This window comes from Amblyraja radiata, chromosome 9 (genome assembly GCF_010909765.2).
Source record: "Amblyraja radiata isolate CabotCenter1 chromosome 9, sAmbRad1.1.pri, whole genome shotgun sequence".
NCBI classification, from domain to species: domain Eukaryota; kingdom Metazoa; phylum Chordata; class Chondrichthyes; order Rajiformes; family Rajidae; genus Amblyraja; species Amblyraja radiata.
In genome coordinates, this window is record NC_045964.1 from 11652748 (window position 1) to 11678764 (window position 26017).

At 43.0% G+C, this 26017-nt stretch overlaps 2 protein-coding genes across 4 annotated transcripts in view; both read left to right on the forward strand.

The window, feature by feature from the left end:
* rad51 (RAD51 recombinase) overlaps positions 1 to 6003 on the forward strand; it is a 33033-nt gene extending 27030 nt beyond the window's left edge. For 2 of the 3 annotated variants that reach the window (XM_033026679.1, XM_033026678.1), the window contains exons 8-10: positions 571 to 700; positions 3390 to 3511; positions 4828 to 6003. In XM_033026679.1, coding sequence (XP_032882570.1) covers positions 571 to 700; positions 3390 to 3511; positions 4828 to 4951 — 376 coding nt within the window. In that variant the 3' untranslated portion in view covers positions 4952 to 6003. Of the gene's footprint in view, positions 1 to 570; positions 701 to 1659; positions 2213 to 3389; positions 3512 to 4827 lie in introns of those variants that run through there. The other variant, XM_033026680.1, reaches the window with a different exon arrangement.
* A 2791-nt stretch (positions 6004 to 8794) lies between these two features.
* Positions 8795 to 13346, forward strand: LOC116976776 (zinc finger protein 239-like). Its single transcript, XM_033026682.1, has 2 exons — positions 8795 to 9088; positions 11688 to 13346. The coding sequence occupies exon 2, from the start codon at positions 11813 to 11815 to the stop codon at positions 12947 to 12949; it is 1137 nt and encodes a 378-aa protein (XP_032882573.1). The 5' UTR covers positions 8795 to 9088; positions 11688 to 11812; the 3' UTR covers positions 12950 to 13346.
* Positions 13347 to 26017: the final 12671 nt, after the last annotated feature.

A 26017-nucleotide genomic window follows, 5' to 3' on the forward strand; every position in this document is an offset into this window, starting at 1 on the left:
TTTTGTTTTGTGTCTTTCACATTAATTTATTCAAAAGATGGTGGAATATATTTATGGTGGAGGTAAATGCACTTTAGATTATAGTGTAGAAAGGCTGCCACAGTTAACATAACATGCAAAACTGAGGGTACAATCGGAACAGCCACAATTGTTTAAATCATGGACAGATTTGAGGACCTAGTCCTGTATGTTTGTATGCGGACCTTCCCTAATAGAGGGGCCTTTAATGGTAGACAGTACCATAAAGGAATGTCACTACTTATGGAAAGAGAAACAAAATTAACCTTTCACGTCAAACACCCTTCAATAATTTTGTGCCTCAAAATTCTGACACAAAGTAATTCTGTGTTTCCCTTTCCATAGATGCTGGCTCATCTAGTGAACATTGCCAGTATTTTCTACTTTTATTTCAGGTAGCCAGCATCTGCAGTTTGTTTTGATTACAATATAAATGCAACTGTCTGAAAATTAGAATAGTGCACACTATTACCTTTGACTATTTCTATCCTATCTTATCGAGAGTAAAGCTGCTTTTGTTGAAAGTTGTTTCAAGTTAATTTCCCTCTGTAGATATGCCTTGTTAATTGTGGACAGTGCAACAGCGTTGTACAGGACCGACTACTCTGGTAGGGGCGAGCTAGCTGCTAGGCAGATGCATCTTGCACGGTTTCTACGAATGTTGTTGCGACTGGCAGATGAGGTAAGCCTTGCACTTTTGTATTAACATGTTTTGGGTTACATATTTGTATTCGATTTGTATGCCAAGTAATTAAACTAGGGGGAGGTAAGGTATGGCATTGGTTGGTGTTATTGCAGAGAAGATTTAAATCATGTTTGCACAACAGTATGGGAAACAGAAAATGCAACTGCACTGAATTTGAGCTTATCAATTTTACGTGAATGATGAACCGTGAAAGGTGTAATGGGGTGTCATGAATTCTCAATAAATAATATCTGATCCTAGCGGAGCACGTGATGTTCTGCAGTTGCATTCACTCTGTAACCCTGCACGTGATTTTCCAATGTGCTTATCCAATTCCTTTTTGAAATCACCCAACCCAGTCGGCAGCATTCCAGATCATGTGTTTATTGCGTTTTTAAACCAGTTTCACTTCACAAGCCTGGCTCCCCATCCTCGTATCCAAAACTTTGGACTTGTGCACCCTATCTTCAAGCCATTCATTAAAGAGGAGGATTTCTCTGTGTTTAATCTATCATAATCAATTTATTCTATCATAATCTGGCCTACTTCTATCAACTCGCTTCATTATTCGTTGCTATAAGGAGAATATCCCTGGCTTCTTCTGTCTAACCTTGCAGTTGAACTCCCCTCATTCTGGGAGCCAACCTCGTAAATCTCTTCCGTATTCTATCAAGAATCCTCACATCCTCCGAGAATGTCATGACCTAAGATGGATGCAATACTCCATTTGTGGCCTAATCCCCTTTTGCCTGCATTTGGCCCATATCCCACAAAATCTTTCTTATCCATGTATCTGTCCAAGTGTCTCTTAAATGTTATTGTACCTGCCTGAACTACCCCCTCGAGCAGCTCATTCCATATGTCCACCACTTTCTGAGTGAAAATGTTGCTCCTCAGGTTCCTGTTAAATCTTTCCTCTCTCACCTTAATCTTACCATGTGTTCTCTGTTCTACAGCATCCCTGCTTTACTGAGATGGGGGTGGGAGGTGTTGTATTCTCAGAAAACGGGCCATATGTTTAAAAAAACACAAGGTGAAACATAATACAATTTCTGTTTCTTTCTTTTCCTCATAAATTCTGTGAGAGTGAATTTAATTATATATGTTAAATTTTTTGGGTAGTGAATTGTGAATTCTGTAGTAGCCATTTTTCATAACCCAAACGACGATCTCACAACGTCCATTTCTTTCTTCCTGTTTCGGATATTTCTTCTCTTGCATGATTTGATTTGTGTTTTTGCATCCCTAAATCCCATGCGAATTCCTGTGGTAAAGGATTCCATGTATGAACATTTACTGATAATATTTCTGTTTGTTCTGTGGTAATTGACCAAAATCATCGATAACTTATCCGAAGGAAATCACTTTTGTTACGTATCAATTTTCGTCATAGTTTTATGCGTGTTTCTTTTGTTGTATGTAATCATGGGATTTCATTGGCAGGATAAAAGTTATTAATTAGCATGGTTCTTACAAAACCAAAGATAGAAACATAGAAAATAGGTGCAGGAGTAGGCCATTTGGCCCTTCGAGCCTGCACTGCCATTCAATATGATCATGGCTGATCATCCAACTCAGTATCCTGTACCTGCCATCCTTCCATACCTCCTGATACCTTTAACCACAAGGGCCACATCTAACTCCCTCTTAAATATAGCCAATGAACTGGCCTCAACTACCTTCTGTGGCACAGAATTCCAGAGATTCACCACTCTGTGTGAAAAATGTTTTTCTCATCTCGGTCCTAAAAGATTTCCCCCTTATCCTTAAACTGTGACCCCTTGTTCTGGACTTCCCCAACATCGGGAACAATCTTCCTGCATCTAGCCTGTCCAACCCCTTAAGAATTTTGTAAGTTTCTATAAGATCCCCCCTCAATCTTCTAAATTCTAGCGAGTACAAGCCGAGTCTATCCAGTCTGTCTTCATATGAAAGTCCTGACATCCCAGGAATCAGTCTGGTGAACCTTCTCTGTACTCCCTCTATGGCAAGAATGTCTTTCCTCAGATTAGGAGACCAAAACTATACGCAATACTCCAGGTGTGGTCTCACCAAGACCCTGTACAACTGCAGTAGAACCTCCCTGCAGCTATACTCAAATCCTTTTGCTATGAATGCTAACATACCATTCACTTTCTTCACTGCCTGCTGCACCTGCATGCCTACTTTCAATGACTGGTGTACCATGACACCCAGGTCTCGTTGCATCTCCCCTTTTCCTAATCGGCCACCATTCAGATAAATGTACTTGTTTATTAGTGTGTTTTCATAGTAGATTAAAATGCATCTTACTGCATGTTAGAGAGCTGATTTTGTTTATACATGTTGACAATGGACCAGAAATGGGTTTGATTACTGAAAAGCAAAAAAAAAACCTTTTCTGGCACTACATGCTTGCAGTCAATGGAACAGTTATACAATATGTTTGAGGTACCTCAATCCCTTGTCACTATTAGTTCTTACTCTTTTAAATGAACTGCCACAGCCTCAGGGTTCTGTAATTTTGTGGGAATAGCCCAACTGGCAAAACCTCGTTTACTTTGGCTTCTGACAATGTTAAAATTTCCATTTGAACGTATTTAGTTAACCCAAAGGTGATGTGGAAATTGAAAGAAAATAATTGTGATTTGTATAATTGGTAATTTACTGGGTTTGTCATATGGTAATATTTTTTATTGTTTTCTAGTTTGGGATAGCTGTTGTAATAACTAACCAGGTGGTGGCCCAGGTTGATGGTGCGGCCATGTTTGCTGCAGATCCAAAAAAGCCAATTGGTGGAAACATTATTGCCCATGCATCAACAACAAGGTAGATGGGATTTATAATATGACCGTTGCACCTTCTGTGAATACAGATTTGTTTTATTTGCAGACATCTGTATTTTTATCACGCTGACAGGATGTTTAACTCTTTGCCTGGGTAAAACTATTTAAAATATGGTTCATGAGTTTCTAGATGATAGAGTTGACCATTTGCCTTAATTTGCTTTATACTGTTTGCATCTAAAATGTAGAGTCTAAGCATACATATTGTTATAAATGTAATTGTACTTGCTGTTATCCTCAATATTTATTTGTTTCCTATCCATACTTGGATGCATTGGCTCCTTTAAGATATATTTTCATACCTTTCCCAGATGATCAATATCTAAACACTACATTTGACTAAATGTGCAATGATTTTTCAACAAACTATGATTCTTAATTAAGTAGCCAACTTGTAATTTGGTAAATGCTGAATGGTGATTAGGGTGCAGCTTCAGAAATAAGTGAAGAACATAGAACAGGGTCAGCACAGGAATGGGAACTTCGGCCCACAATGTTTGTGCAAAACATGATGCCAAGTTAAACTAATCTCATCATGATGTTGATCCAATCGTCAAGACAAATTTTTAGCTGGCATTAGAGTGAGCAAAGAAGTGGCAGGTGGAATACAGTATAGCAAAGTGTGGAGTCATGCATTTTGGTCATAAAAATAAAGCCGTAGACTATTTTCTAAATGGGAAATGAATTCAGAAATCGTAGGCGCAAAGGGACTTGGGAGTGCTGGTGCAAGATTTCCCAAAAGTTATTTGCAAGTCGAATTGGAAGTAAGGAAGGCAAATGCAATGTGAGCATTTATTTCGAGAGGACAAGAATATAAAAACAGGGATGTAATGCTGAGGCTTTAAGGCACTGGTCAGACCACATTTGGAGTATAGTGAGCAGTTTTGGACCCCATATCTGAGGAGGAATGTGCTAGCGTTGGAGAAAGTCCAGAGGAGGTTTACGAGAATGATCTCAGGGATGATTTGGTCAACATATGATAAGATAGAGTTGCGCCTGAGTCTCTTGAGACTGAATTTGGGTCCCTATCCAAAACGTCACCTATTCCTTTTCTCCAGAGATGCTGTCTGAACTGCTGAGTTACACCAACTATTTGTGTCTATCTTCGGTTTAAACCAGAATCTGCAGTTCCTTCCTATGCATCTTCTGAATTCTATATGGCGAAGCCCAATTGTAACATAATTCTTATTGATAGCAAGTTAGCTCTCAAACAGGTATTTACCATTGTCGTTGTTACGGCTCAGCTTCTCCTTGAACAGATTTTCCACATTGTCCACCTGTCCATTATTTCTTTTTCAGATTGTCCTTGAGGAAAGGTCGAGGTGAAACACGGATCTGTAAAATTTACGACTCCCCCTGTCTGCCTGAGGCAGAGGCTATGTTTGCTATCAATCCTGATGGAGTCGGTGATGCCAAAGACTAAATGTGTATGACATTTCCTGGCCTTGTGCTGAAAGCTATCGACAACAAGGAAACCCCTCAGGATAATCAGAAATGCTATTTTATCACTTCACACTACATGTTGAGAGTTGTGTTTAGAACATTTAACTGGTTTCCAGTTTGGAAAATGTTCTAGACAGATTCAATGGTAAAGTGGGTCCAAGGGGAGAATAATTTATTCTCAGGTTATTTTGTCTGGATGAGGTGAAAGGCACGGAGAAGACTATGTTGGACACAGATTTATTGAGTTTGCTTTAAATCATTTTCTGATTGACCAGCTATAGTTTAAATAACTTGAGGCAGTGGTTTGATAGATCACTGCTGTGGAAGTGATTGGTAATAAAATGGAATACTTGTTGAACTCGAGGCATGATAACTGGTGCCGGATGCAATGCTACTTGAGGGTTGCAGAGCTTTATGGATGCAGGACGAATGAACCATATGATAACCATGGAACATCCTTCTTAAAATGGCTCACCTTATCTTAGTAGTGGATGAAAGTATGCAACTATTCAGCAAAGATATGCACGGGCGGAGACCCGGGTTCGACCCCGACTACGGGTGCTGTCTGTACGGAGTTTGTACGTTCTCCCTGTGACCTGCGTGGGTTTTTTCTGAGATCTTCCGTTTCATCCCACACTCCAAAGACGTACAGGTATGTAGGTTAATTGGCTTGGTAAATGTAAAAATTGTCCTTAGTGGGTGTAGGATAGTGTTAATGTGGATGGATCGCTGGTCGGCGCGGACTGGATGGGTCGAAGGGCCTGGTTCCACGCTGAATCTCTCAAACTAAAAAAACTAAAACTAACATTAAAAAGCTAATTCCCTTTTTGTGTGTTGCTTCTAATACAGCTCAAGGATATAAAAATGATGCATAGTTCTGTTGGTGTAACAGTGAAAACAATTCTGGAAACATCATTTTGCAATGCTTTATGGTGTGCGCTTAACAAGGTGTCATTTACCTTTTATAAGCAAATTAAAAATAATGCAAGTTTGATATACATACAAATAAACTATTTTGACAATTTAAGTGTTCAAATCTTGTTTGGCATTATTGACTTTTGCACTGGAAATGTGTGAACTGTGTAAAATAATTTTCCTTTAATTAGAATCTTCTGCAATCCACGTAGGAAATGTTCAATGATGCTTTATTTCTCACATGTGCAACTGCACAGTGAAGTTCTTTTTGCACATTTACACATGCAGACGCCATGTTTTGGTGCCATTTCTAAAGTCCAGGCCATCTGCACGCTCAGTCTACTGGAGCGGCTCCCGATCCAGCTAACCCCCATGCTCCTGCAGGGCCTTCGACCGGATCGGCCCACGAACCGATGTCCCTTTCCTCGCCCAGCCATCTTTGTGTCCCAGCGGTGCCACCTGCAGCTGACCTTGAAGGGGTTGGCCACCACGGTTCAATATCAGTTTTATTTGTCACTTGCACATAAAGTGCAAGTGAAATGAATTTGCCAGCAACGGTACAATGAAAAAAACACAAAAACACAATAAAAAATGTTAACACAAACATCCACCACAGCATTCATCACTATGGTGGAAGGCACTAAATTTGGCCAGTGGTCGGGACCTCAGCCCTCAGCCTCCCTCCCTCTGCCTCCATCTCTCTGCCTCTCTCTCTCTCTGCCTCTCCCGATGAGACAGTATTCCACGTGAATATGGTATGTTGCAGTCCTTGTTTTAGAATCTGAAGGGCTGCTCCTCAAATTTTGGCTGAATTTCAACCCCACATTCTGGTCTTTGGTTACCTGGTGTGGAGAGGGGAGGGTCAGTCGGCGGGGGAGCATCTACCTGCCTGTTTGCTCCTGAGCCTGTCCAAGATGGCCGTTCAAGGGTCCAGGCAGTGGGAAGTTGAGGGTTCTGCCCCAGATGAATACTTGTCCCACTTCCAGGCCTATGTCCATGCCTGTATGTCCATGGAGAGGGAACACATATCCATGGGGATTCTGGATCATGATTGTTGATTGTGTCATGGATATGGATGATAATATATTTTGATGATCAATTTATTGATGTTTGCAAAGTGCTGAGCAGTTTTGATCTTTACAGAACTTTGTAACTATGATTATGCAATACAATCTCCTCGTTAAGGAAAAAAAATAACCACATAGACACACCCATATGTTTGGTCATATATGAAAGGCTTCCAAGAGAAAATATATGTTTGGTTGATGTCGATTATGGGTACTGATACAGAGCAATGATTCAGACTAAAGTAAGGCTAGAATGAGCAGGACTATAGATAGATAGACAATAGGTGCAGGAGTAGGCCATTCTGCTCTTCGAGCCAGCACTGCCATTCAATGTGATCATGGCTGATCATCCACAATCAGTACCCCATTCCTGCCTCCTGCCCATATCCCTTGATTGCACTAAGAGCTTTATCTAACTATTTTCCCCCCATTTCACTGTACCAACTGGTACATGTGACAAATAAATGTATCTTGAATGCATCCAGTTTCTGAGGCAGAGAATTCCACAAACTCACAATTATCTGTGTTAAAAGGTTTTTACTCATCTAAGTTCTAAATGGCCTACCCCTTATTCTTAAACTATGGCCCCTGGTTCTGGACTCCCCCATCATCGGGAACATGTTTCCTGCATCTAGCGTGTCAAATCCCTCAATAATTTTATTTGTTTCTATAAGATCCCCTCTCAACCTTCTAAATTCCAGTGAATACAAGCTCAGTCGCTCCATTCTTTCATCATATGTCATTCCTGCCATCCTGGGAATTCACCTTGTGAACTCCCAGGATGGCTGCACTCCCTCAATAGCAAGAATGTCCTTCCTCAAATTAGGAGACCATATCACAGAAAGGTTGCAGCAGGGATGGAGGCCAATTTAGCCCATTGATTGAATGCGAAGTTCTATGCAAGAGCAATCTCGCTGGTCGGATTCCTTCATAACCCTGTAATTTCCCTTTCAAGGCATGATCTCTGGTGTATGAACAGGACAAAATTAATATTTGTTCAAATAAAACTAAATATTGATATTATTTTCAGCAAAATTATTTCTAGCTTAGAATGTGCATGTTGGGAATTATGTTTCTTTGGCTTTGTGGCATTCAGTTTGAGTCGGATTCTGGGCACAAAAGGAATGTCAATTTGACCCAAAAAAATTATCAGCTTATCTGTGTACTTTTTAATGCTGTTTCTGTTAAATTTAAACCAAGTTTACATAAAGTTCAGCAGAATGTGTCCATATTTTGTAAAATGTCCTGAATCTCACCTGCAATTTTTAAAACTTAGAAACCAAGGTCAAAGCCCAGTGGTGTTCTGTAGATGTTTCTGAGATGTATTAAAGAAGAAAGAATGTATTAAAGGGAAGAGTAGTTGCCAAATTATTTTTTCATAATAATTTGTTGGAATGAAAACAGGCTGTCGCTAGCGTGTTTTGTGTGATGGTCTGGGCTGCGTCCACAATTCGCTGCAATTTCTTAATGCTTGCTGAACTTATTTCTTTTTCTGAGGAGAGTTTAGTTTATTGTCATGTGGACCGAGGCATATGGTCAGCATGGCCTGATTCTGTTCAGTTTAACTTTATTACCATACATTCACCTTGAGAACATACACAGCATGATTAGCAAGTTTGCAGATGGTACTAAAGTAAAATTGGTTAGTACAGTGTCAGGGGTTATGGGGAGAAGGCAGGAGAATGGGGTTAGGAGAGAGAGATAGATCAGTCATGATTGAATGGGGGTGTAGACTTGATGGGGCGAATGGCCTAAGTCAGCTTCTACTTGTGGGAGAGTCTAGGACCAGAGGTCATAGCCTCAGAATTAAAGGACGTTCCTTTAGGAATGAGATGTGGAATTTCTTTCGTCAGAGGGTGGTGAATCTGTGGAATTCTTTGCCACAGACGGCAGTGGAGGCCAAGTTAGTGGATAAGGCAGAGATTTACGTAGTCTCTGAAATTTATGTTGAGGTCGGAGTCTGGACATTTTTACCGACTCCGACTCCAGCAGCACCAAAATTGCTACCATTCTGACAACTCCGACTCAGACTCCACAGCCCTGGAAATATACATAGTCTGGGGGGAAAACAGAGGTAAATAATGTTATAAATCAGCAGGGGAGCGAAATAAACACGGTCTGGGGAGAAAACTGGGGTAAAAAATATAAACTCCCCGTCTGGAGCAGTGTTCTGGGATAAATAATGTTATAAATCAGCAGGGGAGCGGAAGAGGGTCAATATGTGGGGAAAACAGGTAACTCCAAATAAACCAGGTCTGTGAGAAAAACAGACAATGAGACTCAACAAGATGACTTTGAAGCTGGTATGACTTGGGTGGGGGAGGGATGGAGAGAGAGAGGGGGATGTAAGGGTTACTTATATTCATGCTGCTATCAATAAAAGGGAGGTAGGTTGTTGGATAGGTTAAATAAAATCAGAGAACAACATTTCTCAACTCGAACAAAGTTTGACAAGTAGCCAAGTATCCCGACCTGAAACGTTGCCCATATTTTCCCCCCAGCACGTTGTGCCTATCTTTGCAGACACAAGGAACTGCAGATGCTGGTTCATACACAAAAAGACACAAAGTGCTGGAGGTAGCATCTGTGGAGCACATGGATAGGTGATGTTTCACAGAGTGCTGGAGTAACTCAGCAGGTCAGGCAGCAAATGACAATAAATTGAATTGTATTGTATTGTATTGTATCTCTGGTCAACGTAGAGGGGCGATGTTTCAGGTCTGAAGAAGGGTCGTGATCCAAAAAACATCCTCTATCCATGTTCTCCACAGATAGACACAAAATGCTGGAGTAACTCAGCGGGACAGGCAGCATCTCTGAAGTGAAGGACCCTTCTTCAGACTGAGTCACAGGAGAGGGAGACACAGAGATAAGGAAGTGTATGGTGTTACTCCAGCACTCTTATCAGAATCGTGTCAGGTTTGGGAAAATGGGAAGTACAACAAGACCTTGTACATCAATCACTGAAAGTAAGCATGCAGGTACAGCAGGCAGTGAAGAAAGCTAATGGCATGTTGACCTTCATAACGAGAGGAGTTGAGTTTAGGAGCAAAGAGGTCTCTATAGTTGTGCAGGACCCTGGTGAGACCATACCTGGAGTATTGTGTGCAGTTTTGGTCTCCTAATTTGAGGAACATTCTTGCTATTGAGGGAGTGCAGTGTTGTTTCACCAGGTTAATTCCCGGGATGGTGCAACTGACATAATGAAAGAATGGGTCGACTGGGCTTGTATTCATTGGAATTTAGGATGGGATTTTATGGAAAGACATAAGATTATTAAGGGATTGGACAAGCACGAGGCAGGAAATGTTCCCGATGCTGGGGGAGTCCAGAACCAGGGGTTACAGTTTAAGAATAAGAGGCAGGCCATTTAGGACTGAGATGAGGAAAATCTTGTTCACCCAGAGAGTTGTGAATCTGGGGAATTCTCTGCCACAGAAGGTAGTGGAGGCCAACTCACTGGATGTTTTCAAGCGAGAGCTTGATGTAGCCTTTAAGTCTAACTGAATCAAGGTATATGGGGAGAAAGCAGGAACGGGGTACTGATTGTGTATGATCAGCTGCGGTGCTGGCTCGAAGGGCCAAGTGGCCTACTCCTGCACCTATTGTCTATGTTTCATGTAAAAGCTTTTCACTCCACAACGCTGTCTATATCTCTCCCGTGAATCTCAGCCTGAGGAAGGGTCTCAACCTTGAAACATTTTGTAGTCTGGCCCAAAGATACTAGAGGAGCTCTTCTAGTATCACTGGTCTGGCCCCCCTTGAGGTTTTAGTTCAGGTTTGCAGCCTCTGCAGCTGCTGTGATTGTTCCCCCCCCCCCCCCCCACGTGGTGTAGGAGCCGCGGGGGGCGGGGCCGGCTGTGCCGAGGCAATGGGCGGCTCCGATTGGCAGATGGGGAGCTGTCTGTCCGGGGGGCGGGACTACGGCTCGACCTATAGAACGCGGTCACCTGGGGCGGACGGAGACGCGGCTCTGATTGGTCAGACGCAAGGAGGGGGCGGTTCCTGCTCCTTTGTGACCGGGGAGGCGGGACTCTCTTCCATTGGCCGCTGGCGCTGCCCGTCAGTGGTGACACGTGAGGCGGGCCAATGGGAGCTCAGGTGGGAACAACCGCCGCCACTTGGTGCCACGTCCTTTCCCCGCTCCCCATCCCGAGGTAAATCCTGCAGCCGGCGACCCGAGGGAGGGGAGGGGGGGAGGGGCGGGATGTCACGTGTGGGCGGGCGCCCTCTGGTCCTCCGACTGTAACGCCTACCTGGCGGCGGAGGCCGCGGTGCTGCGTCTCTGGTCCTCCGCGTGCAGCGCCCCCTGGCGGCGGGAGGCCACGATGCACCTTATCCACGTTCCCCACTGACGCTGCCCGTTGAGTTGCTGCTGCTCTGTGACCTTCTTCCCATGATGCATGTCGCCCCCCAGGTGACAGCGCCAATTAACGGCAGCCCCCCTTGGATTGGGGGTGACGTCAGGGGCGGCCGTGACTGGCAGGCGGGTGGCTCGGCCCAGCCCCCAGGTCGGTGCTGAGCCCCCACTTGTCCCCTACGCTCCTTCCCCCCTCCCCCCCATCAGCACCTCCCCTCACTTCCACCGTCCTCTTCCCCCTTCCCCACTTTCCTCTTCACCATCTCACCCCTCCTGCCCTCCCCCCCCCCCCCCTTCAAGCACTAGTAATGTTCACACGTTAGTAATGTCCTGTTTGCCAGCTTGTTGACCCTCTGTGTGTTCCCCTCCTGCAGGGTTTAGGAGCCGTTGGTGTCGACGGTGAGACGGGGACGAGAGCGGCCATTGAGGGCGGCCAGGGTGCCGATGAGCCCCCCCCTCTAACTGCTCGGCTGCGGGCTGAGCTTCGGTGGAGGACCACATGATGGGGCACAACAAGGAGAAGCGTTATGAGTGCAATGTGTGCGGCAAGGCCTGGCAGCACCCGAGCAAGCTGGAGACCCACCGGCGGGTGCACACAGGCGAGAAGCCCTATGGCTGCACCACCTGCGGCAAGAGTTTTGCCTGGTTGTCGGGGCTGCGGGAGCACCGGCGGGTGCACAGCAATGAGCGGCCCTTCACCTGCTCCGACTGTGGCAAAGGCTTCAAGTCGTACAGGGAGCTGAAGGCGCACAGGCGGGTGCACAGCAGTGAGCGGCCCTTCACCTGCTCCGACTGCGGCAAGGGCTTCACCCAGTCCTACCCCCTGCTGGTGCACCAGCGCATCCACACCGGCGAGCGGCCCTACACCTGCACCCAGTGCGACAAGGGCTTCACATGCTCCACCAGGCTCCTGACCCACCAGCTGGTACACTCCGGCGACTATCCCTTCCCCAGGCACTTTGGCTGCTCCGACTGCGGCAAGGACTTCAAGGGGGCACATGACCTGAAGGCCCACCGGCGGGTGCACACGGGTGAGAGGCCCTATGGCTGCTCCACATGCGGCAAGAGCTTTGCCTGGTTGTCGGGGCTGCGGGTGCACCGGCGGGTGCACAGCAGTGAGCGGCCCTTCACCTGCTCCGACTGCGGCAAAGGCTTCAAGTCGTCCAAGGACCTGAAGCAGCACAGGCGGCTGCACACCGGGGAGCGGCCCTACACCTGCGCCCAGTGCGGCAAGGGCTTCACCCAGTCCAACCACCTGCTGATGCACCAGCGTACCCACACCGGCGAGCGCCCCTACACCTGCGCCCAGTGTGGCAAGGGCTTCACATGCTCCACCAGGCTGCTGTACCACCAGCGGATGCACTCTGTCGACCGTCCCTTTCCCAGCCCAGTGTGTGGAGAGAGCTTTGCCATGGCCTCTCATGCCCTGTCTCACCAGCGGGTGCACACCAGTGGCCAGCCCTACGACTGCCCGCATTGCAGTGAGGCTTTTGACAGCTCGCGGGGTTTGCGGCAGCACCGGCGGGCCCACGCTAGCGAACGGCTGCTCCCACTGAAGCAAGGGTGTCAAGAGCGCACGGGGGCTGCGGGAGCACCAGCGGATGCACACCAGAAAGAGACCCTTTGTATGCGCTGAATGTGGCAAGGGTTTCACCCGTATGTCCAGCCTGTGGCAGCACCGGCGTACCCACAGCAGTGAGCATCCCTTCCGACATCACATCAATTGGCTATGGTGTCATCATTGTGTTGGAGAGGCAGTATAGTAAATATTGAACTTGATGTAACTGAGAAACTGCAGGAGGAGACTGCATTAGCAAGATCACACAACATTGATGCGGAGGAGATAATGGGGGTGTTTAGCTCATCGAAACAGAAATCTCCCAATGCCACCATGTGTTATTTGTCATGTAAGATGCGGGCCTGCAAGAATAAAACAGTCAATTACCTTGATAATCTCGAGGAGCATCGTAGGGAGGAGGTGCTCTAAGGCAGTGACATGGGGGAGAGTGCAGAGGAACAGACGGAAGAAAAAACAGAAGGAATTGAGAGCACATATCGTCAAGCAACAGAAAGGCAAGGAGCATGCTCAGTACAAGCAAGAGGAAAAAATTAGGGAAAAATGGAAAGAGACTGATTTAAACAGCATTCGCAGAGATTATCTGCATTTTAACTACTCCAAATGTGATGATCTACAGGACATTCTTAATGGGAAAGTAGTGGGCAGAAAGGCATGTCGTGGGTGATTTGAGTAGCAAAAACGTAGTTTACAATGCCAAAATTGACAAGTTGAGGAAAAACAAGGTGCACAGAGTTGCTTATTGGTTGCAATCTGAGGAGTATGATGATGCTACTGATTTTGATATACCTATGTACCAGCTAGCAGCTGATCTTCTCCATAAAGATTTGCTCTTTTGCTAGAAATTGTAAATAATTTACCTATCTGTAATGGACTTAGAACATATAATACAATAATATTAAAGTTCTGATCTTGAGAATATCACATTTTTGAATTTTCAAAGCAGTCTGGGTGTTTATTACTATTTCCGTCACAACTGTCAATTTTGTAATTAGCTACAATTAAGTAACTAACTAATTATATGCTTTCATTTCAGGTCATCCAAGTAAGATTGTTTCATATTTGTTTCAGAATGCTTCAATCTATAATAACTGAAAATGTCATTCAGTTCTCTTTTTATTTTTAAGAAAGTTATGGGCTTTTGACTGTCCTTGATCACAGCTTTTGAGTTAAGTCAATGGAAAAGCAATAGGGAACAAGATGCTAATTTCCGAGTATGAAAATGGCCATCACTTTTTAAATACTGAAGATATGAAAGTGAATTAGGTGTCATATTAAACTTCTTTTTATGCTTTATCTGATGGGATAAATTGCAGACTTGATTTTTAAAATTCAAAATTTTGTGACATTGCTACTACAAGTGCAGTGCTTAAATTTCCAAGAGTTACGCACCATGCCATTGACCTAATAACTCTGGTTTTGAATGACTTGAGCTGAAGAATCTCCACGTTGTGATTCTGATGTCCATTGTGCCAAGTGAGAGTGAGGGTGATTAGATCACCAACCTCAGAATCTCTTTTCTCTTCAACAGAAAAAAGTAGTGCTTATCGACCATAATGCCACCTGCATGACTATGCATTAAGTTGGAGGCAGTAATGGGAGAGCACAGGAACAGCTCATTCTGGACAAGATTGGGTTGAGAATATACAAACTTTACCATGCGTGAGTTTGGATGTATATCTCACCTGATGTTATTTTTTGCCCAACACATATTATGTTACTGCATAAAAATGGGAGAATCCTGTGTGAGTGTGAAAGATACATCTTCTAGATGCGCTGGGACTCATCCTCAGTGATGTGACCTGGGGTCATCGGGTGTTTCGGATCTCACAACATCAGACACCCTCGCCCAGGTGACCAGCCGAGGTTGATCAAGCCCCGACTTGCGTCCCAGCAGCAAACGCCCACATATCGGCCCTCTTAAATATTATGTTACTGCATAAAAATGGGAGAATCCTTAATAAACTTGTTCAATTGTTTTAAAAAAAGTTTTGTCATGGGCTTACTTTTCCCTCCCATGTGCTCAAAAGCATTATAAATGTGAAGACAAGTATTTTTAATACATATTGTTGAAATTATTTTTAATTTTGCACATATTCTATAGATACTTTAAAGCTATGGCTACTTTAAAACTGGAATTCTTAAGGTGCCAAGCTAATTCACATGCTATCACGTCCTTATGGCAGTCAGTGTGAATTTTATCTGTTAAGGCAAAGCTACTCTATGTAAAAGTATGAGCTCTTCAGAGGAGAGATCACAGTGATACACTCCTGAGGAGGGAATTTTGTGCTATACCCGTACCCTGTGTCCGGCTTTGCTCAGATAGGCCCAAATACAAAACAAAACAGCTCGTAGATCAGTGGTGAGTCTGTTGAACAAGTCAGTTTATTGAAAGCCTTAACAGTGCACACTGGTAAAACAATCAGAGAGAATCCAAAGTATCGATTTGTTTGATAGACTTGCCGCTAATCTACGAGCTGATTTATTTTGTGTCTGTGCCTTTCTGAGTAAAGCCAGATATAGGATACGGGTATAGCACAAAATTCCCTCCTACAACTCCCCTTTCCAGTTCGCCACACTTTGAGTAGTGGTTAGCTTGCTGGCACGGAGGACTGACAAATTTTCCAAATATCCCTCTAGGATGGATGAAAGAGAGATTGACTAAAGGGAAAGAGTCCGTGAATCAAAGCACTGGATTGGAGTAAACATTTAGCTTTTAAGTTCACACTTTGACACACAAATCCCCTAATATTTATATTTCTATATCTGTGTTATTTTGTATTTAAGGGACATGGGTTCAAGCTACTTAAAAGCTAATTCAGGCCAGATGTGAGACTGTCTCCCTGTCTTAACATCCTTGAAACATAAACATTTTTTGTTCTATCGTGTTTCCATTATCACAATTTAGAATTATTTTGCATAATACTTGCAAATTTAATTTCACACTTGCAGCTGATTGATTGTTTCGTCATATTTAGAAAATAGTGACAAATCGGTGACAACACTTCCTAAGTGTTATGAGTGCTAATTCAAAATTCCAAACACCAATTTCAACGTTGCCAATCAATATCCAGCAAAAGACAGACACAAAAAACTGGAGTAACTCAGCGGGCCAGACAGCATCTTTGGAGAAAACCAATAGGTGGCGTTTTGGGTCGAGACATTTCGTCAGACGAAGGGTCTCGACCCGAAATGTCGCCTATTCCTCAATCTGTCCGGCTGAGTTACTCCAGTTTTTGTGTCTATCTTCGGTTTAAACCAGCATCTTTGTGGTTACCTCCTGCACAATCAATATCTGGCATTCAACACAAATGGCCAATAATGAGGAGCAGAAGACAGACCAAGCCTGTCATCCCAAATACTTCTGTAATCCAACTGTCTGCTTTCAATAACTACTGGGACGTGGGTGGGCATTTCTCCCTCTTTGCTGGTGTATGATTGCCTTTTGTGCAATTGAGATTTATTTTGCAATATTGTTTTGCAATATAAGAAAAATATAGAATTAGCAAGAAAATGGTGTAATGTAATTATGCATTACCACACTATAATGAATCCAGTACATTTTTAATTGGATCTCTCTGCAAAGTAACTGAGTTGATTTGTTACGGTTTGAAGAAATGATGTAGAAATGTATCCATTGTTGTACGTTGTACTGTTCCAAGTTTCAGAAGTGTGAATATAAGTATGTTGTTTATTTATTGTGTACAAAAAGGGATGAAGTGGAAAAGATAACACAGTGGATATCCCAGGAAGAGCAGTGTCTGGAAGTGTGGATTATTTGCCAATCTTTTATTGTATTGTAGAATAGTAAAGAGGTGTATGGAAAATGCACCGATTGAACCTTGGTGATGTTGCCTAAGACTCCATTTAAAAGGTACTCGGAAACAATGTCTTATTGATATGAGGTGAATGTGCTCCCAACAGTCTAACTTGAAAGCTGTTCTTACAGGAATAACTTGCATTTGATTATGAAAAGAAGTATCCAATGTATCAAAAAACATTCATGGGCTACAATGTCTTCAAAAGAGTTGGATTTGTATGTCAAAAGATCAGTCCCATCCAATGTGCAACAGCAACAAGACTGCATTGGTAAATGGAGATAGAGTACCTCTGTCATCTGTATCTGTAGAACTAAGAAAAAAAAAGTTAGATTAATATATTTGTGGAAGCTGTTGTGCCACAAGGAACTGTAGATGCTGGAATCTTGAGCAAAATACAGAGCCCTGGAGAAACATAATGGGTCAGGCAGCATCTGTGGAGGGAAGGGATATGCGATGTCTGAAGAAGGGTCCTAACCCGAAGTGTTGCCTATCCATTCTCTTCACAGATGCTGTATAACATTCCAAAGAGGGACATTAAATTATCTCTCAACTGAAATGATTTAGGTTTAAGCATCACTTCTGACACTGGAGGATATATCCCATGTTGCCGGTATTGATGGAATGAATCTGAAAGTATTGCAAATAATCAGCAGGCTAGTCAGCATCTACAGAGTGTTCATTTTATAGCAAGGAGTATTGTAGGTAAAGCAGATGAACATAGAGCCTGGATCAGTGCTTGGGATTATGGTGTTGTGGCCATTATGGAGTCTTGGTTTCAAGTGGGACATGACTGGCAGCTTAACGTTCCAGGGGGGTTAAGAGAGGTGGGGGAGTTACTCTACTATTCACGGAGAATGATACGGTGAATTCAGAGAGGACATGGTGGAGGGTTTATCCAATGAGGTGATATCGGTAGAGTTCAATCTAATGGGATTGTACGAGAGGCCCTCAAAAACCCTTACAAACAATTGATGGCGGATTACAGAAGTTTTACTGACCACCTAAATAATGGAAAGTCAGAATTAGTAAGTCCTTGAACATAGATCATTAAAATAGTAATTGAAATTAAATAGAAAGGTTATTATAGGGGGCAGCAATATCTGGAATGCAAGAAAATGCGGGGCTAAAGTTATGCCACAGTTATAGAGGGCCTCTCGTAAAGCACACGTAAAGCACTGTGACCAGTTCTGGACATTACACCTTGGTTTTGGACGTAGTGCTGAGTAATTTAGCTGAATGGTGTCAGGATGCCAAGTATTACATTATGCAGAGAGACGACACAAACTAGTAAAAAGAAGTGCTGGACTAACTCAGTGGGTCAGACAGCATCATAATAGGAAAGTAGAATCATTTCATCCAGGTCACAATTACATATGAATGTTGGACACAAGCTGGATCCAAAATGAATGCAAAATGAAGCAAAGAAAAATGTGTTAAATAAAGATAGATTGTTTTTGATGTAAACTGTGAAGTGCAGACTTTGTGATCTCATGCAAGAATAAAATCTTATCTCACAAAGTTAATAAGCGGCTGCTGAAAATCCCCCTAAAAGGATATAATGTAGCTCCTTTTACTAATATCAGCTGCCGGGAGTCTTAGTCTTTTATATTTAGTATGCCTCTAAACTTGGAATCCGTAGTGGTGAAGGCCTGTCAGTTTGGCAGGAAACTATAATTCCCACACTAGCTCCCACAGTTAAGTGTTTGCCACACACTTATAGTATCTCACTGACTGTCAAGACCCGTTTATGGCTGTGTTCCCCTGTGTGTAGCATTCTTGCCTGATGCCTTGCAGATACTGTTATTTTTCAGCTATCAATCATGCTCTTGACATTCGCAATATACTGTCAAATTATATACCACTCTCCAAGCGACCACAGTGTTTAAGAATTTAAGAACTTTATCAGTGTTTCTTTATTCGAGTTCCCACAGCCCCAATTCCAACGCCCCCTCCATCCGACCACTTTTCCCTTCTGTTTCTTAGTTACTCAGGCTGCAAAACAGAGAGAGTTTTGTACAAAATAGTAGTTACCCAGCCAGGGAAAAAATGCTCGAGGAATTCGGGAAATATTCTGGATCTTGCTGGTGTGCCACCTCCCTTCAGATGATCTTATGAAGAGCCCAAGTCTTTTTTTTGTTGTGTTTAAATAGGTGGCATTCATTGTTCTATCTGGGTTTTATATCAATAAGACACTCTTGATTTATGGCTCTGAGTCAAACAACGCAGTAAAGTCCCTGTCTAGTGAAAAGAGAACAGGGTCTGTCTGACTCTCCGGAACATTAAGGGACTGCTGCAGCAACATTGGAGCTTTGGTCTTTCATGTGGCCACAGAATGAACCCTGTTATACCCATTTGAGATGGTTGCAGGAGATTACACAGCACTTTTGGAAAAATAATCCAGGAGTTCTCTCTAGTATGTTCTAGCTAATCTTTATTCTGCAACCAACATTACAAACTTATATAGTCTTACTTTCATCACATTGTTGTGAATTATCTATCATATTTCTTCAATTCGTGAGTATACAGTGTCCTCCATAATGTTTGGGACAAAGACCCATCATTTATTTATTTGCCTCTGTACTCCACAATTTGAGATTTGTAATAGAAAAAAATAAAGTTTGGTTAAAGTGCACATTGTCAGATTTAAATAAAGGCAATTTTTATACATTTTGGAATTATTATACATGTAGAAATTACAGCAGTGTTTATACATAATCCCCCCATTCAGGGCACCATAATGTTTGGGTCACAGCAATGTCATGTAAATGAAAGTAATCATGTTTAGTATTTTGTTGCATATCCTTTGCATGTGATGACTGCTTGAAGTCTGTGATTCATGGACATCACCAGTTGCTGGGTCTCTTCTCTGGTGATGCTCTGCCAGGCCTGTATTGCAGCCATCTTTAGCTTATGCTTGTTTTGGGGGCTAGTCCCCTTCAGTTTTCTCTTCAGCATATAAAAGGCATGCTCAATTGGGTTCAGATTGGGTAATTGACTTTGCCACTCAAGAATTTACAATGTTTTAGCTTTGAAAAACTCCTTTGTTGCTTTGGCAGTATGTTTGGGATCGCCTTCTTGCTGTAGAATGAACTGCCAGCCAATGGGTTTTGAGGCATTTGTTTGTGCTTGAGCAGATAGGATGTGTCTATACACTTCAGAATTCATTATGCTACTACCATCAGCAGTTGTATCATCAATGAAGATAAGTGAGCCAGTACCTTCAGCAGCCACACATGCCCAGGCCATAACACCCCCACCGCCGTGTTTCACAGATGAGGTGGTATGCTTTGGATCTTGGGCAGTTCCTTCTCTCCACACTTTGCACTTGCCATCACTCTGATATGTTAATCTTTGTCTCATCTGTCCACAAGACCTTTTTCCAGAACTGCGGTTGCTCTTTTAGTACTTATTGGCAAACTGTAACCTGGCCATCCTATTTTTGCGGCTAACCAGTGGTTTGCATCTTGCAGTGTAGCCTCTGTATTTCTGTTCATGAAGTCTTCTGCGTACAGTGGTCATTGACAAATCCATACCTGACTCCTGAAGAGTGTTTCTGATCTGTCGGACAGGTGTTTGGGGATTTTTATTTATTATAGAGAGAATTCTTCTATCATTAGGAGGCAATTAAACACACCTGAGCAATTAGAAACACTTGTCCCAAACATTATGGTGCACCGAAATGATGGGGACTATGTATAAACACAGCTGTAATTTCTACATGTTGAAACCAAAATGTATAAAAATTGCCTTTAATAAAATCTGACATTGTGCACTTTAACCACATGTGATTTTTTTTCTATTACAAATCTCAAATTGTGGAGTACAGAGGCAAATAAATAAATAATGGGTCCCAAACATTATGGAGGGCACTGTACTTCAGTAATATTTGATATGTAGGAAGGAACTGTAGATGCCAGTTTAAACCGAAGATGGACCCAAAATGCTGGAGTAACTCAATATTTGACCAGCTGTGCTTTGGGAAGTCCTGGGATAAGTAAAAGTGCTATGAAAATGCAAGTCTTGCTTCCTTCTATGAGGACCATTAGCAATGACACAACGGCATCTTCAATTTATTCTTTCCAAAGGAATCCAGCGTCACTTATGCCTTCATTTGTGCACCTAGATAGTAAACAAAAACTGTTTACCAAATTTTCATGTTAATTGGAGAGGACTTCAAGAATTTAATTAAGCTGTCATCGAAGATTGTGACTACGGAGGAGCTGCACATCCATACTAAAGATACAGAAAGGCAGAAAAGAAACAATTAAGTTTGGCATCGCTTAATGGATGCCCTTCAAAGCAAGGTGACAAAGTTACGGGCTGTTGGGCTCACTGAGTGCACCAACCATCAGTCATGTGACATTAGATTCTTACACTTGAAAACCTTTGTGTCCCCGCATCATCCTCCAGTATCTGTCTCCACCTTCATCCTCCCCTCCTCCCAACTGGCTCCATCTGCCCTTTTTTCCCCCTCTTGTCTGCTTCTACCTTGTCTCTTGTCTCCCAACTCTGCTCCTCTTCCACCCGATTCCATCTATCCATCGTCCCTCACCCATCCTCGGTCCACCCATCACCTACCAACCATGTCGCATACCTCCCCCTGCCCTCGTTATACCAGCCACATTGAGTCTATGCACAGGTTCTTAGCCCAAAGTCCTGACAATTCCTTTTGCCCCATATCTGCTGTTTAACCCACAGCTTTACTCCAGCAGTTTATTTTTTGGTCCAGATTCCAGATAAAATATATCCCTGGGTCTTATAAAAACCAAGGGAGAAAATAACAGAGGGTCCTTTTTTTTCCTGTTTCTGTTCTGTGGTAAAGAGTTGAAGTACTGTTATAGAGACATACAACGTGGAAACAGGCCCTTTGGCCTGACATGCCACACCGGCCAACATATCCCAGCTATACTAGTCCCACTTGCCTGCATTTAGCCCATATCTCTCCAAACCTGTCCTATCCATGTACCCGTCCAACTATTTCTTAAACATTAGGATCGTCCCTGCCTCAATAACCGGTGGCAGTTTGTTCCATACACCCACCTCCCTTTGTGTGAAGATTCCTATTAAAGCTTTTCCCTTTCACCTTAAACTTATGTCCTCTAGTCCTTGATTCACCTACTCTGGGCAAAAGATTCTGTGAAATCTACCCAATCTATTCGTCTCATGCTTTTATATACCTCTATAAGATCACCCTCATCCTCCTGCGTTTCAAGGAATAGAGTCGCAGCCTACTCAACCTCTCCCTTTAGCTCAGATCCTCTAGTCCTGGCAACATCCTCGTAAATCCTCATACCCTTTCCAGCTTGACAACATCTTTCCGATAACATGGTACCCAAAACTGAACATAATATTCTAAACTTCTCTACATCGGCGAGACCAAGAGCAGGCTCGGCGATCGTTTCGCTGAACATCTCCGCTCAGTCTGTCGTAACCTACCTGATCTCCTGGTTGTTCAGCACTTCAACTCCCCCTCCTATTCCCAATCTGACCTTTCTGTTCTGGGCCTCCTCCATTGTCAGAGTGAGGCCCAGTGTAAATTGGAGGAACAGCACCTCATATTTCGCCTGGGTAGTTTGCACCCCAGCAGGATGAACGTTGACTTCTCTAACTTCACATAGCCTTTGCTTTCTCTCTCCATCCCCTCCTCTTTCCCAGTTCCCCCACCAGTCTTACTGTCTCCGCCTACATTCTATCTTTGTTCCTCCCCCCTCCCCTCACATCAGTCTGAAGAAGGGTCTCAACCCGAAACGTCACCCATTCCTTCTCTCCAGAGATGCTGCTTGACCGGCTGAGTTACTCCAGCTTTTTGTGCCTAGCTTCGATTTTACCAGCATCTGCAGTTCTTTCTTACTACAATATTCTAAATGTGGCCTCACCAACGTCTTATATAACTGCAACATGAGATCCCAACTTCTATATTCAATACTCTGACTGATGAAGGCCAATGTGCCAAAAGCCTTTTTGACCACCCTATCTACCTGTGACTCCACCTTCAAGGAACCATGTACCTGCACTCCTAGGTACACAAAAATGCTGGAGAAACTCAGCAGGTGCAGCAGCCTCTATGGAGCTCCATAGATGCTGCTGCACCCGCTGAGTTTCTCCAGCATTTTTGTGGCTCCATAGATGCTGCTGCACCCGCTGAGTTTCTCCAGCATTTTTGTGTACCTTCGATTTTCCAGCATCTGCAGTTCCTTCTTAAATACCTGCGCTCCTAGATCCCTCTGCTCTTCAACACTTCCCATAGCTCTATCATTCTTTCGGTAGGTCCTGCCCATGTTAGACTTCCCAAAATGCAATGCCTCACATTTCTCTGTAATGCAATACGTCACATTTCTGTTAATAATGTTTAAAAGGGGAGTAGGGATAGACAATATAAGGGGTCATTTAAGACGATTAGTTGCCAAATTGCTGTGAAAAATGTTGGCATTTAGAAGAGTGTATGTTAATTAAGCACAGTTAACTTCAGGGAAGGTTATATTTTGGAGAGGTCATAAGGATAATTGACATTGTCAGATAATTGACAATGAATTCAACGTGGATTTAGCAAAGCATCTGACAAATTTCCAATGACAAACTTATCAAGCAATCCAAGGGTAAGTGAAAATTGGTTCCAAAATTGATTGTCATAGAAAGCAATGAATAATGGTTGGCATGAGTTGCAGTGATCAGAAGCAATGGGATTCCACATGGCACAGTGCGTGTTCTTTTTCATTGTATCATTGATTTTGGCAAGTGTAGATATGGTAAAGAAGTTTCATATGATATGAAAATTGGCTGACAATGAGAAAGGAACTTGCAGGATGCCGGAAGCTGTCAATGGACTAAATAGATGGAATGAACATTGTACATGGAATTCAGTATAAAGAGATGAGAGGGAACATTGTGGGAGGTGTAGGATATTATTAAGTTTACAGCCTGGGTGCATGTTGGTGCAACCCCCAGTGTAACAGACCAAATTGGTGAGGTGATTATGTGTGAGACATGAATTGGGAGCAAGAGGAGCAGAGCAGAGTTTGAGGGGCCAATTCAGGGCATAATAAGATCTTGGCTAATCTGATTGTAATATCAATTTTGGATTCATATCTACCCTGGTAACCTTTTACCTCCTGACTGACTTGACTGAGAGCAGGGAATTGATCCTTTTTAGTTAATATTAGCTAATATGAACACAACGGGCCAAGTGGCTTATTTTCTACAACGTATATTCTTATGATATGAACTCTCACCAATGCAACGTTCTTTTGAATATGCACAATGTAATATCAAAAATGAAGTGGTTTTTCATTCTTTAGGCCCAACATTGCATTGGGCAAAGACTGAACCAATATCCAGAATTACAAAAATAAGCGAAACTTACCATGTATGTGTAGATCTCTTGGTTTTGTTGTGAGGGAGATCAGTGTCTCGCAGTTTATGTTGTGATAGTCTCAAAAGGAGAACAGAGCCGTGATGCCCCTCTTGACTGAGAAAGGGTTAATGAAAAGAATAAGCATTTGGGAAGGTTCCCTGACACAACTTCAGGGATGTAAAACAAGGGCCAAGTCCAAGTATCAACAAGTGAAGAGGAAAAATCCTTACAAATTGAAAATTACAAATCCAGGTTTAAATTCACTTTGACTGAATTGAGGATGATTGCCGTTCACGGGTTGCGCAGGCTTTTAAATTAATACCATCTGCTTAACTGATGTGTTGTGAAGGCAAAGTTTTGTAAGTTGAGATGTTCTGTAACGGCTCGTTGATTAAAAAAGATAAATGGTAAGAGGCCCACAATAGAGCAGGCAGCGGACCAGACTGCAACGCAAGGCAGCAATGCCCTTGAGTACTGCAGCATGAGGAATGCTATTAGCGGGTAGCCTACTTTCAGAGACTTGAGGGTGAATTTTAAACATTCACTGCTGGATTGGCTCAACTGTGTGGTGACCAGAGCCCTAGCTAATAAATTACATGTGTATAAAATGGTCCAATATGTAGCATTTGTTCAGCAGCCAGTGAGAGCTGAGGTTCACACAGCAGCCTCGACTGACACTTTAATTCCTCCTTGTTTCCTATCCAGTTTTATCCTCCCAGTAAAAACAATGCATTCATATAGTGTCTCTAGGGTAGGATGATGTGCCAAGTCAGTAAAGAGTTCACGTCAAGCAAGAGGAAGAAAGGAGGAAAAAATCAAGATAGGTGGCAAGAAAGTCGGGTTTTTCAGAGTGCCATGTCCTGATTTAAAGTAGCATTAGTGAGGGTGTGGGGGGAAGTTCAAATGGATGTCAGTAGCACTATGAGGTTATACTTGCCGGAAAATGATAAACAGGGTGGGACTTTTTCTCTTGAGAAAAGAAGCCTAAAGGGTCTTTACATTTCCAAACGTTTTGACAGTGTGGGTGCAGAGAGAATGCTTGTAATTGTGGATAGAAAATAATTGCACCGTCAATGTAAGGACAGATATAAAGACATGGGAATTGGAAAACACTTCCTTACAAAAGAATGGTTTAAATAACGAATGTATTACTACTGAGAGTGTTTGAAATGAATAGTATAGATGCGCTTAATAGGAGGCTGGCCGAGCAAATGAGAGAAAAGGAAACAAAACATTATGCTCGGTTTTCGGTGATGGAGGCCTGGAAGAAGCTGAAGTGGAGCATAGACATCAACATGGACTGGTTGGGCTGTTTCTGTGCTGTACATCCATGTGATTCATCTCAAAGGTCAAGTGCACTTTGCCTACCGTGGTGTCGGTCGACTGTCAGTACATCATGGCAGGGTTAAAAAGTCTTGGCATCTAATCTCTGCAAGGCCATGCATGAGCTCCTTGATTGCAATGTTTCAAGTAGTTTACTGCTTTATCCACAGAAGACATTGCATTAGCTTGAAACATCATCCCCCTGGTGCGTGAGATAACTTCTGCCAATCTCCCCACTGATTTGGTCATTGTAGTAGGAAGACTAGTCCGTATATGCTACACTCTTAAGGCTTCTGCTCATTGACTCTCCTTTTCATTCACCGGCTATGGGAGGGTCTTTCATGCATCTCCTCCTTGCCATCACAACACATTCTGCTTACTCCCAGCCCATAATCTCATGCAGACATGGGATCCCTGTTGTATTTCTACTCGAAAATATTTTTTCATCAAAGTGGCCGATTCTCAAATATTTTTGTCTTTGCATGTAACATTCAGTACCCACTGATGGTGGAAGCTTCAGCCAGAATAATATTTTCTGGGTTATTTCCCCTGACTTAGTAATGTCTAGATGTCTCTCTACTGTAAGTGAAAACCGTACATCTGCAAATGTTGGAAATTTTAAATAAAATCAAA